The 13,971-nt window shown below is 46.7% G+C and overlaps 1 protein-coding gene across 1 annotated transcript in view; it reads right to left on the reverse strand.

Moving 5' to 3' along the window:
* Positions 1-13,971, reverse strand: part of GNAT3 (G protein subunit alpha transducin 3) — a 37,419-nt gene that overhangs the window by 10,390 nt on the left and 13,058 nt on the right. Inside the window, exons 2-6 of the mRNA XM_078598811.1 lie at positions 13,133-13,175; positions 10,727-10,868; positions 8,400-8,557; positions 7,245-7,373; positions 4,916-5,045 (exon numbers count right to left, since the gene is read on the reverse strand). Coding sequence (XP_078454937.1) covers positions 4,916-5,045; positions 7,245-7,373; positions 8,400-8,557; positions 10,727-10,868; positions 13,133-13,175 — 602 coding nt within the window. The remainder of the gene's footprint in view (positions 1-4,915; positions 5,046-7,244; positions 7,374-8,399; positions 8,558-10,726; positions 10,869-13,132; positions 13,176-13,971) is intronic.

Below are 13,971 nucleotides of genomic sequence, written 5' to 3' on the forward strand. Positions count from 1 at the left end.
TCTTCATCTCGTGACAGGGCAACAATTGAATAATATTGTAAAAATAAATGAAAACAACAAAAGAGTTCACGAGCAAAGAGAATGATGAAAAGAGGACTCTTCCAGACCATCTCTTCTCAATATAAAAAGTGAAATGCAAAGAAGGAAACACAAATCTAAAATGTTTCTCATGCCCTCGGTTTGCAATTGTTGGCTACGTACGGTGCGAACTTTTTTCACACCGTACATAGCCAACCGCGCTAATCGGAGATGTGGGCAAAATGACAACAAACTTAAACACAAAAGTCAGTACGAAAAAAAAATCGTTGATGCAGCTAAGAAATTAGTTTGCAAAAAAACTGGGGTATCGCAAGCAACGTTTGTTATGCAGTCTATTCATAGTCTCAAGCCGCACCTTTAATCATTGGAAAGATGTGATTAACCATGCAACAAAAAGATTTAACTACACTTATTTCGACCATCTTATTTGACAGAAAACTATTGCAGGTTACTGATGGACAGCCAGTTTTGTTTTACCAGGTTTAGCTTTCTACCAGGTTTAGCTTTCTTTTTTCACACTTTTGTTATGTAGGCCAGGCGTAGTCACAGACCGAACCTCTCCATAACAAAGGATGAGTCTTTTGTTATGCAGTCTATTCAGTCTCAAGCCGCACCTTACCATAATAATAAAAAATGGGCCATTTCTGGCCCTTCCCCCCCCCCTCAACCATTATATATACGGAGTGGTATCTCCTGTAATCTCTCATTTACTTGATACAGCTGTCGGGCTGTGACGGTTCCACCTGAAGACGGAAGCTTGTGTTGCCTCCGAAACGTCGTGATTTTTATTTTATTTTACTTTTATTAATTTTAATTTTTTACCTACGTGACTTTACCGAAAAAACCTAAGAATATAACGTTCACGTTCTCTTTGTGCTGAGCTCAGGCGGGTGCCACATTGGTCTCTGCTGGCCTGGTTGAAATGATAGTAAATATGCGACACGACGGAAGGGCCGCGCGCTAACACATCCGGCTAAAAATACCCATCGATTTTCCACCTTTTAGGAAGGCGCGCGTGCTCACGTACGCGGCCGGACGGGCGCGGCGGGAACGGTTAGGAGAATTGCCATCGGTGACGCCGCCGTCGACGCGTCGATGTCGTGCCAAGCAGTCGCTTGCAACAACAGCAACGACATTTCAACGAAACGCAAGACGGGCGCCAGCTCAGACTGCCAAGCGCCGGGCTCGAACTTCATGTACAACCGAGCGTCAGGAGGCACCTGAGAGACGGCATTATACGTCGTTGTTATTTCCCCTTCCGTTTATTCCACAAACCGAACGAGCTGGAAGAGGCAATCGCGGCACAAACCGAACTCATCAGAAATGCCGCGGCAATTTTCCTCGCTCAGAGAGGGCGCGCCGTTTGGAAGGTTCGAACGATTTCAGAGTCGCTCTTGAACCTTTGATTGGAATCTCATTTCTCTATAGAACATGCTCTCGTGTTTAGTTTGTTGTCCTTCCACCGCACCTCCGATTAGCACCGTTGGCTACGTACGGTGCGACAGAAGTTCAACGTGCATGCTTCGTGCTGCTTTTAATACAAAGCGAGATTACCACAAGGTAGCATACAATGCAAGCTGCCTCATTCACGTCCAGTATTAATCCTACATGTTACATGACTGTGCGTACACTGAATGATTTGGTGGAGCAGCGACGCCGTGGTTAGCACGCTGCGCTACGAACCCGTTGACCTGAGTTTGATTTTCAATCGTGGCTAACGTTAGTGGCGAATTATATTTGAAAGAGTCCTAGACCCTGAACCCCCCCCCCCCCTCCCACCACCTCAACTCCACCAACGCACACTGACCAGCATGGTGAAGTATGGCCAAACGTCCGACTGACATGCTGTGTGGGGGGGGGCATTCATCCAGCAGTTGATTGACAATGCGCTGTAAACGTATTCTGATTGTAATATTTACGCGACCGAATGTTTAAGCTGCGCTTCACATGTGGGGGAAAGCCAGCAGTCCTGTCAAGCACAGCATAGAGCCCTTGTGCTTTCGAAAAACCTGATGTTCACACTTGTTTTAAGAGTTAAACATGCGCCCAGGTCGAGTGCGTTACGCTTTTAAGAGAACTGCAGTTCCCCAATAGCTATCACTGTGGATGAATGCATTACGGTGAGCTGAAGAACGCGACGTTTTCGGACAGTTTGAGTGCATAGAGGATTGTTTTACGAATTAATTCATATTATTTCAGGAGACATATATTTTTTTAACGACTTAAGACTGACGTAGAATGACGTCAAATGCACTCAAGTGGCACAAACTCCTTTCGAGATCAATTCTCATTAAATCCTGTCTACATCAAGCATTATAACGAGAATCTCTTGGCCTATGGAGGAAATCATGTTGCAGTGTTTGTGACGTCTTGGGGAAAAGGAGTGATGATTTTTTTTTTCCACTGGTTTTTTTTTTTTAAACCGGGATTTTAATACGATCATCCAGAAAACAAACACTGCGGAATTGAAGCTGACGTTTTGGCTAATGAGATCACTGTAAGGTATTTGTTGTTTTGTTGCAGCAGTAGCTGATGAGGAATTGTCAGGTTAAGCATCAGCCGCAGTTCATTCGGCATTGCCGAGGAAAATCGATGTACGTTTGTGTGTCTCTGCATCCGTACCCGTGCATGCGCATGCGTGAGTTTGATTTTCTAAATTATTTATACGCAACAGGACGACAACAAATATCTATTTACATTTTTGAAGAAGATAACGGCACCATTTTTTATCGCACAATTTTCATCTCCTCCCACCCTACTGGTCGGGCATCTCGTCGAAGGTTTAACGTGTATACAGTATATATCACGAACAGATGGGAAGTTATTGTCAAATATATTTTGAAGAGACAGGATGTCCGCTTTTCCTTGTAAAATATTTTGTTTACCCATCAGCCTACGGCTCTTCCGCACCAATGTTTTTCAACTGCTTTCTTTTTCAAGGAAAATTCTGAACCTCTCTTAACCTTCAGGGCCTCGTCTGCAGTCAGACCTGTTAAACTACTGCTGCTGCTGCTGCTGGCTTGCCAGGTGTTATTGGCAGGTGCACTCCACCTTCACGATGGGGCTGTGTTCACAAATAAAAGCCGTACTGTATTGAAAAAATATCACGTATGCACTTTCAGTGGTGCTTTGTTGGTAACAAATTAAATAAATATGTTTCCACCCATCTCTCCACGTACAAATAATACATTGTGGCCCAACAACCTTTAGGGACTTGCTGCTGGGTTGCTTAATGTCATTGCCAAGCACGCTCCATGAAAAAACCGTGGGACACGTTCAGTGCGGTCCGCCCTAAACCGCATCCACTGCACAAAACCGTGGCAGATGCGGATACCTGATGCACAAGTGGAAAATGTTAAACTCTCCGGCGTGCGACTGTGGTCATCCAGAACAGACCGTACAGCATGTAACGACGCAATGACCGATCCACAAATACGGCGGAGACATCGCAGCGACGCACTACGCTGCTCCTGACGCGGTTGTCTGGCTTGACCGCCTGCATGTGAAATTGCCGTTGTTGCTCTGCGTCCACATCAGCCACGCGCAAGAAGAACGAGCGCAAAAATAGACACGCGGCCTAATTGGGACCGCAGTGTTGCACACGGGGCAGAGGTCGCAAACGGGTTTTGATTCCTTACCCGTACCCGTACCCGACCGCACCAGGGTCGCAAACGGGTACCCGTACCCGGCCGTACCCGTACCCTACCCTTACCCGGCCGGGTACGGGTAGGGTACGGGTATCGGGTACCTGATTGCGACCTCTGGGATGAAGCCATGTTGCAGGCGCGGGTGGGTTGATTCTAGGAACTTGAATTGTGAGAAGAGACAAGACGTTGGGAAATGAGTGACAAACAGTTACTCACCAGTGACTCATAGCCTACCCGTACCCGGCCGCACCAGGGTCGCAAACGGCTACCCGGCTACCCGTACCCGGCCGGGTACGGGTAGCCGGGTATCGGGTAGGGTACGGATATCGGGTACCCGGTTGCGACCTCTGACACAGGGTGCGAACGGCTCCGGCTGATGGCTGGCGTGCATTACGGCAACGTAGATTCTGAACCCCTCTCTCCCTTTCGAGCCCCGGGGGCTTACGTGGCTGGGTGAGGCAGAGGCAGAGGCAGCGGCGCCGCAACAGGACATAATGATTTAAAGCTTTCGTGACTGCAGGGATTCATCTTCTTGGTTCTTTCGGTAAAGTCACGTAGAAGGGAAATAATAAAATAATAAAAATAAAACATAATAAAATAATTCTCACGACGTTTCGGCCACAACGCAAGCAGCCGTCCTCAGGTGAAGTACAGGTCTGTCGGAAAGACAGCTGTTCTTCACCTGAGGACGGCGCTTGCGTTGTGGCCGAAACGTCGTGAGAATTATTTGATTATGTTTTATTTTTATTATTTTATTATGTCCCTTCTACGTGATGATTTTACCGAAAGAACCAAGAAGAGGACATAATGAATCTGCGTAACTATGTGATTGAGCAGTGATCCAGCAGTGATCGAGCTAAGGCATTTTGAATACGTGTGCCTATGTGATCGAGGAGTGATTCAGCTGTGACATTATGAATACTTGTGTCTACACATGTGAGCAGTGAACTAGTAGTGATCGAGCTATGATTGATCATTGATTGAGCTTTTGATCGTTTTGTTGCTGAATCATCGGTTTCGTTTCTGACGATTCCCATTCCAGTAATCCGTATTACGGGAAGCAGAACACACCGCGAATAAAAACGCATTTGGGCAAAAAGCCCAATCACTCCATATACAGGCCTGATAATTGACATAATTTATCATGAATTCTGCCACGAATTCATCATGCGCTGTTACAGTGTGCGGGGTCTCCTCGGTAAGTATTTGCAGTGGCGGTTCAAACTCACCACTTCGTCGTCCTCCACCAGCACCATGTCATACGCGCTGAGGGCGGCGCAGAAGATGATGCAGGTGACGCCCTCGAAGCAGTGGATCCACTTCTTCCGCTCCGATCGCTGACCTCCCACGTCAAACATCCTGTGCGCAACAACCGACCGCTTTATTCCGCGCTTCCACCGCATCGCTCGTGAACATGAAGCGATGACAGTTTGAATACGTGTGTCTACTCGATCGAGCAGTGATCGATCTCTGTTCGAGCATTGATGATGAGTTGATGCCATGAGGTTCTCGTTGTCATGCAGTAGTACATTCGATCGTTCATTTCTCCGCTTTGTCCCTGTGTTGTTATTGTCGGTACGCATTTATGAATTCTGTTGCAACTTTCGTTTGGGTTTAATTTCGCATCTCCGTGTGAATCTGTTGTGCGGTTGTACAAACTTTAGCTGTGATATTCTCGACAGATTCCCTCATTGAGAGGAAACGCTTTTTTGTATATACTATAATACAGTGAGAATAACACCATATTTGTCCTTGAAAATGGCATGTAGCATATGCTTTAAAACACAATTCAGAAACCAATTCATCAACACATACGAATACTCTTTTTTCAGACAAGAGAACAATTTTATTTCCATGGCTTGCATCCTTGGTGTGCTTACTAATCATCGCTTTTAATGCCTGACATTTATTTGTTTATTGAAGTAAGACCTTGCCAGGGCAAGGTGGAGCTGGCACATTGGGAGGAATGCCAGCTCAGACTAGGAATGCACTATGCACTTGAAAAAAGTGAAAACTGGAGCCAAAGCAGAGCAACTTGCTTGAGCCTTTGCTGGCTGAATCAGTTCGTTGTATAGAAGTATATATGTTGAACTTCTTTCGCACCATACGTAGCCAACCGTGCTAAACGGAGGTGCACAAGCTAAACCAACGACTGTAAACGACAGTTCGTAGCCTCGGGAAACTGTGGCCGAGACGACTCGTAAAGACAAAGTTTCCGCATAAGCTGTCGGGGCAACTGCTGTTAGCGAGCACCAATTGAAAGCCATCCACACCATACCCAGCTGCCTCTGTCGCCCCCAATGCTGATGTTCACACACTGCACCAGGTACTCATTTGTGGCTGAGGCGACCTAGGGGAGGCCCAGGGCCGGTTCAGATAATCGTCACCGGTGTTGGCCATGAGCGAAAATCGAACATGGGTCGCCAGGTTCGTAGTTCAGCGCGCTAACCACTACACTGCCGCTCGCCACTGCTGAGACCACTCGCACACGAACACACACACATTCACGGAGGAGTACGTGGCGGATACGCAGAATCCCACTGCATAATTAGAAAGCCGTAATTTGATCTTGATTTGAAGCTTTCGTGACTGCAGGAATCCGTAATTTTGTATACGCAGTCTCTACCTTGTTTACGCGAACAAAGTTTTCAGGAAGTAAAGCAAACATTTAAAAAATTTGTGCTGACGCAATTTAAATTTGTACTATCTGCAGGGATTTTTTTTATTAGATATTGTGGAAACTATTATTGACAGTTGAAGTTTTTTTTTAATATATACGAAAATCCAGAGATATTGATCACATAGGAGGTTGGCTGGGTGACTCGGAGGGATAATAGCAGGTCAGACACCGAGCTGAAAACGCTCAGATCCTGGGTTTGATGGGTAACCACCACCCATGATTAAACCGGATGCTCAACCGTAGTGCATTGAAGGTCTCGGCTTAGTCACCAATGTTTGTACAAAAATAGCAAAGTACATCTGGTATTATAACTTAATTTGGCTTACTATAGCCCCGAGAGGTCAAACTCGAGGGGGAAGGTATGCGATAGGTGCATTGGGTTGATCATAAAAGGTGACCAAATTACGGAGAATGCCGGTTGGTCTGTTTTCATGTGGACAAATTCTTGATATTTTAAAAGCCATTTTAAAGGGATTCCCACGAATAAACTGCCGTATTCAATCTAATAGCTGTGATGCCTGTGCCCTCATTCAGCCACTGGCGTCTCGACTGTCCTTGACCAACTTTGTCAGGTGTCGTACAGCCTTAGCCGTCCACGATGGCAGCAGCAGCAACGATTGAAATGGGGCCCCCTGTCCAATTCCCCGTCCCTTTCATAGCCCAGTGCCTGCACCCCTGGCACCACTGCGGTCGCACCGTCTGTACATTCGACAGCAAAGTTGCCGGTCCAAGAAAAAAAAAGTGCCACACAGACTCGGCTGGCCCATTGGGGTTGCCAACTCTGAGTTACATTTTTTTTATTATTATTAAACGCGACGTGTCATGGAAAGAAAAAGTGCGACCCTGATTAAACCCAGACAGGTCGGCCCGTGCTGCACCTGAAGTGCAGGTCCTTGAAGCTGAACTGCGTCTCGATGATGCCGGTCGTTTTGACTCGGGACCGCAGGACGTCCTGCTCGGTGGGGAGGTACCCTTGCTGCACCAGGCGGTCGATGTCGTTCAGGTAACTGCGCAGCAGGAGGAGCGCGCACGGCACCGACCTTAGAGACGTGGCACGGGCTTCAGCAGGACACGTCTCCGTTCTGCCATCTCTGTCCTCATTTAAACAGGCTCTTCTTCTTGGTTCTTTCGGTAAAATCACGTAGAAGGGATGTAATAAAATAATAAAACATAATAAAATAATTCTCACGACGTTTCGGCCACAACGCAAGCAGCCGTCCTCAGGTGAAGAGAGCTTCCAAGCGTGGTGGTGTTTCATTCAGACGCTGTCTCCCCGACAGACCTGGTCTTCACCTGAGGACGGCTGCTTGCGTTGTGGCCGAAACGTCGTGAGAATTATTTTATTATGTTTTATTATTTTATTACTTCCCTTCTACGTGACTTTACCGAAAGAACCAAGAAGATGAATCCCTGCAGTCACAAAAGCTTTAAATCGAAATTTAAACAGGCTCTCTTAAAAATCACAACATTTTAAGTGCGAATATCATTTTACGACGTGATTGCTATTTTCTTTTTAAATCTGTAATTGTGCAATGCTTTGATATTGTCGGCCAGCTCAATGGGCTTTACTCGGTGGGGAATAAACTTCTGAACTTCTTCTGAACATCAGTGGCTGTAAGGGACGAGACTGGTGACGGAGTGGCAGCCAAAACGAGGCGAACGTCGCCTGAGAGGACCGCGTCTCAGAAGTCCAAAGTTTGGGTTGCGTGGCCAAAATCGCACGACTGTGGCTCGCCTTTAAACGTTCATTCGTGAAGGAGGTGTGCGCGTCGGCCTGTTGATTCGCACATCTCTTTCGTCGATGGGAAATTAAAGGCGACGCACCAAAACGACCCCCCCCCCCCCAAAAAAAAACCATCTGAGTATCTGATAGTCTGGAGAATGCCGTGAGTGACGATGACGAACGTATGCGCGTCGAAAACTCCGTCCGCAACCGTGCGTAGCCAAGCGTTGCTCATCGGACGTTTGGCGAACGGTGGACGGTCGCCGTGACGAGTTACGCATCAAGCCCAGAGAGGGTTGCCGGCACTCACTACTCGGCGGAGTCGTTGAGCTGGTACTCGGAGGCGCGGTCGAAGCACGCCTGGATCCCCGAGTCTGTCCACAGGCGCTTGATGATGAGGTAGACCTCCTGTGGCATCGTGCCCTCGTCGATCGAATCCGCCAGGTTCTGCAGCTGCCTGGCGTCGTCCTGCACACAGAACAATGCGCGCGCGCGCGTGGCGCGGGGAGCGGTGGTGCAGCGGTTAGCGCTGCGCTGGCGCTACGAACCTGGCGACGCGGGTTCGATTCCCGCCCACCCCCAGTGACGATAATCTGAACCGGTCCTGGGCCTCCCCTAGGTCGACTCAGCCTCAAATGAGTGCCCGGTGCGATGTGTGGTAAACGTCGCCACTGGGGAGACAAAGGCGGCCGGGCGTGGTGTTGGTCACCAACCCCCGTGTGTGCCGTGCCGGCCTTCATAGGTGCTTGCTAAAAGAACTTGCCCCTACAGTCTGTTAAGGCTATACGGGGGATCTTTGCCTTTGTTTGAATGGCGTAGTGGTTCGCACGCTGCACTACGAACCCGTCACGGTGAAAGCCAGTGACGATTATCTGAATCGGTCCTGGGCCTCCCCTAGGTCGACTCAGCCTCAATTGAGTACCTGGTGCGATGTGTAAGAACATTGCCACGACGGGAGACAAAGGAGACAAAAGTTGATATCCACCCAGCCACTCGTGTGCCGTGTCGGCCTTAATAGGTGCTCGCGAAAAGCACTTGCCCCAACAGTCTCTTAAGGCTATATGGGGGGGGATTCTTTGCCTTTGTACGTAACGTGTACGTTACGCACAAAGTCGCGGGCATTCGGGTGACGTGGTAACTCGGCTGATCTTCAGCAGACGACGCGTGAAGAAGCATCAAGGCTCATTCCCAGGCTGATGCTCTGTCAGTTGCAGTCATTTACATCATTATTAACATCATCATCACCATCGTCAAGAGCGGCAAGAGCAACGGAATCAGCAGCAGCAGCAGCAGGTCATCATCAGCAGGCCATCATCAGCAGTAGCAGCAGCATCATCATCGTCTTCATCATCAGCGTTATCAGCAATAGCACATTCATCATCAGCAGCAGCATCGGCATTGCCATAATTGGCATCACCATTCATCAGCATCATACTTTATCATTACACGTAATTTTCTCAAAGTACAGATGAGGCATTGATAAAATAGGAAAATTCAATAACGGAAATGAATATACTGTGACATGCTCTGCATTTTCTTCCCCATGGAAACAAACATTTATGAATCGTTCAATTCATAGCTGAAATGCACAGTTTCTTGTAACAAGTGCCTTTGTGCGCATTTATTTTTTTAAATCAGAAAATGTCAATGCCTGAATTGTTCATGGAAAACCGTTCCGTAACTTTGTTGCTGCTTGTGCGAACACTGCACGCACACCGACCTCTGCCACTGCGTCACTATAACACAGCACCGAGTTAAGCTCACAAACCCATGCTTCCTGTCTGCAAAATCCCACTCGGTCAGGCAAAGCTTTTGCCATTCCAAAGCTTAAATGCTACGAACAGACTGCTCGGTGATTACCTGGAATTCCACTTGTCTTGGCACTTTGACATACACTTCAAGTGGGACGTGGCGGTCAGATGAATTCCCAAAATATGAGTCTGCGAGAGCAAATCCCATTACGCGTGACTTCTGGCTTGCTCTTCACACCGTGCGACCTGGCATCGCTCACCGTACACCGACGTCGGTGCCAACGCCGGTGACTGTGACGGAACGAACCTGACTCGTCACACAGTGGTTTGTGCTCTGGCATGTGTGACCTTGCGTTCGATAACCTCTGGACACGGGTGGCCAAGTGACTCAAGAGGTCAGAGCGTCGCTGAGCTGGCACTGCCTAAGATCGTGCATTTGTATGTCTGTCTGGGTTTCTTTGGGAACTGGGATTAAAATGAGTGCTCAAGTCTGGTGAGCTGATGGTTGGTCTCAGCCAGGACACCAATGAATGCACACACAAAAACCCCATAATATTAAATTAGCTTTTAGACTTAAAATGTTACAGAAATGTTTTTTCTTAGAATAAAAAAAATATAGCAATTCATTGTCATGTGATGCGTGTGGGAAAGTACAGCACCTTTAGTGCAGATACAATATCACTTTAAGGGATCTCAGAACTCGCTCTGTAATATCACCTTCCACGGGCTATTTCTCTAACAAGGGGAAATGCTCCGCGAGAGTTCAGAATGGACGGTAGAACTGCAATGAAATTTGGAACGACGATTGGGGGGAAAAAAAGGTCGTAGAAAGTACCGTCTTATGGACATACGAAACAACCGACACTCGAATCAAAATGATACTAACCATTCGTGCTGTGTCCCCGAAGTCTATGCTCAGGGTCCCCATCGCTCGCACAATAGCCAGGATGGACTGCAAAGTGTTGCTGTAGATGATGGCAATGAACTCCATGCATTCTTCAATGGAGTAACCTGATTGATGGATAATTCTGGAGAGACACGAAAGGCAAATGCGTCCGTGAGTGTGTGCATGTGTGCACGCGCTCACAAATTAATGGAGTTCATTTAAACGGAAGATGACAAATGCTACCATTATTTTTCGCGTGGCAGTGAATTAACCTCGGTTACACTATTACGCCTATGACCAAATGACCTGACATTCACTCGGTTTCCTCAGATCACAGAAGCTAATTAGGGTTTGACCAGGTCAGTGCTTGGATGGGAAAACACATTGTGAATAAAGCAGATTTTGTAGGCTGCTGCTGCTGTTGCTGTTGCACAGCTGCATTGTCAACAGAGGGCAGTTCAGCAAAAATCCACTGTTGTACTGTACAATGCTACAATATCTATGATCCCCAGCTTCAACAAACTCGTGGTCAAATAACGCCCCCCCCCCCTCATTCTTTACCTGCACGGCGTGGTGAGGACCTCATCCAGCAGTGGTTAGACACAAGGGCCGTTACATGCGCACTAATGTTCATAACAGCGACACAAAGCAAGCCACGACTGCTGTTATTGTTGTTGTATTTAGCATTATGTCAATGACATAAGGTAACAACGTCAACTTTAAATGTCAAAAACGTTTATCAATTGTCATCAGCCATTATCTTTGCTTACTAAAGTTAATACAAATTCGCCTCTTGTCCATCTTCGCTTTACGCTATTGCATACCTCCGCGAACATTTACAATATTAACATTATCATAATCAATGTTTCATGTCGTCATTGATTCCCATAGTACGCACAGTACCGGCAACCCACTTCTCATTGGAATGGGAGGAGAGGGATTTGCCCTTATCCACTTTCGCATCAGCTCTCATGGCTAGCAATCCAGTCTCTAATTAAATCGAAGTGCCTTTAACGAGGCGTTCCATTAGGAAAAAGCGTGGCCTGTGTTTGGCCTTATCACGCAAGTCCATCAAATACATTTAAAGACGCTTAAACGGGAATTGCCTGCGCTTTAAGTGAAAAAAAAATCATACCGATGGCGATGTGCACATTTTTATTTTTCAACGGCACCCAGTTCCGTGCCGAAGGTGTCGATGGTGGATACACGGTTCGTATCCCCCTCGATTTTTTTTTCTCCCCCGATTTATTCGCCAATTTGTCTCATAGCCCCACCGAAACCTTTTTTTTGCTGTTGCTTTCATTACGTCGCACGCTGAAGGAAATTGAATGGGTGGCGGTGTTGTTGTTGTTGTTGTTTTCACGAAGACAAACGGGCGTGCAAACGGATGGTGGATGGGAATGTCAGAAAGCATCCTTGCCCTCAAGCTGTCGCCCGAATCTACGATGCCAGCAAAAACGGGGGGGGGGGGGGGGCCGTGGCCCCCGGTGCTTTAATCCGGCCGCAATGCTTTCAGATTCGACAAATTCGAGAAAAGAGGACAAAGCGGTCTGACAAACGTAATTCGCTCTCCAATTTATCCCCCAGAAAATTAAGGTGAAACAACGTCCAAAAGAAATGACACCGGAGAGGGCAACCGGGGTGACACTTTCGGATTACAGGAAGGGGCTGGGTAGGTCTTAGAGTGTGGGGTGGAGATGGAGCGAGGGTGGTGGGGTGGCGGAGGGAGCGGTAATGATGGAAGGATGAGTCGTCAGAGCCTAAACGTTTTAACCTATCCAATGCTGGAATACAATGTGCTCTAGAATTGTAATGTGTAAGGGAAACAGCCTCTCGCGCATCTTGCGTTGAACAGGCCCATAGCTTCAATGGATGCTCTTTACCAGCAACATCTGGAAACACGGCAGCATTCGTTTAAGACGCTCGAGTCCTCTGCTAATGAAACCGAGAAGATCGAAACAGGTCGGAGTGTACTTGCTTAAACAAATGCTGCTGCATAATATTTGTCTTGAAAGCCAATAGGCCGATGGACAAATATTTTTTTTTTATATGCGGAGACACAGGCAGGCGTTCTGCTTCTGTATGTGTTTTCTCTCGTGTCGTATTTTTCTGGATGGAACTAACTTTTGCGTTTTTTATCAGGCATAAAGCTTAAATTCCATGACCCTGCTTGTAGTATGTTTTTTTACAGGTTAGCTTAAGTTCATAAAATCAATGTGAAATTAAAAGAAATTTGAAATTCATAGCCGTGTAAGCCCACCGCTGCAGAATCCTATTCAAATGTTTTTTTAACAACTTAGAGACAGTTCGTGAAATTATTTTAAATATAGTTAAGTCCATAAGCACATGAGTGTGTTCAAGTTTTCTTCGGTTGAGAGGCAGCTCTTTTAAAGGCTCATAACTTACTTCATCTGCTTAACGATGGTGCTCTTTCCAGACTCTCCAGCCCCTGAAAAATGAGAAAACATGAACAATTGAATGTGACTTGGTCTTTCCTTTGAGGGGATCACATTGACACAGATAACCAGCCACTGAACCACATTCAAATTTGCCTCAGTATATTTTTTAGACAGTACATCTTCACACAATATAGAAGCTAGATATTAACACATCCCTTCGGAGCAAGGCTAAAGTGTGTTTAGATTAGAAATTGCCTCTTTTTTTCTTGGTTCTTTCGGTAAAGTCACGTGAGGACGGCTGCTTGCGTTGTGGCCGAAACGTCGTGAGAATTGTACTTTATTATGTTTTATTTTTATTATTTTATTATTTCCATTCTACGTGACTTTACCGAAAGAACCAAGAAGATGAATCCCTGCAATCACGAAAGCTTCAAATCGAAATTGCCCTTTGTCAATCCACTTGACAAAAAACCGTACCTTGTTGGTCCTGGGGATTATTTGACCATACTTCACCACGGTTTGCTGGCTGATGAAGGTGGGGGGGGGGCTGTACCAGCTATTCAATCACTCATCACTGTTGCAAGTCATGGCTGGTCATAAACTATGAAGTGTTAGCCCCGTCTTCTTGGTTCTTTCGGTAAAGTCACGTAGAATGGAAATAATAAAATAATATAAATAAAAATAAAACATAATAAAATAATTCTCACGACGTTTCGGCCACAACGCAAGCAGCCGTCATCATGTGGAGAACAGACGCTGTCTCCCCGACAGACCTGTTCTCCACCTGAGGACGGCTGCTTGCGTTGTGGCCGAAACGTCGTGAGAATTATTTTTATTATGTTTTAT

Source organism: Lampetra planeri, chromosome 11 (assembly GCF_965212315.1).
Source record: "Lampetra planeri chromosome 11, kcLamPlan1.2.h2, whole genome shotgun sequence".
Classification (NCBI taxonomy): Eukaryota; Metazoa; Chordata; class Hyperoartia; order Petromyzontiformes; family Petromyzontidae; genus Lampetra; species Lampetra planeri.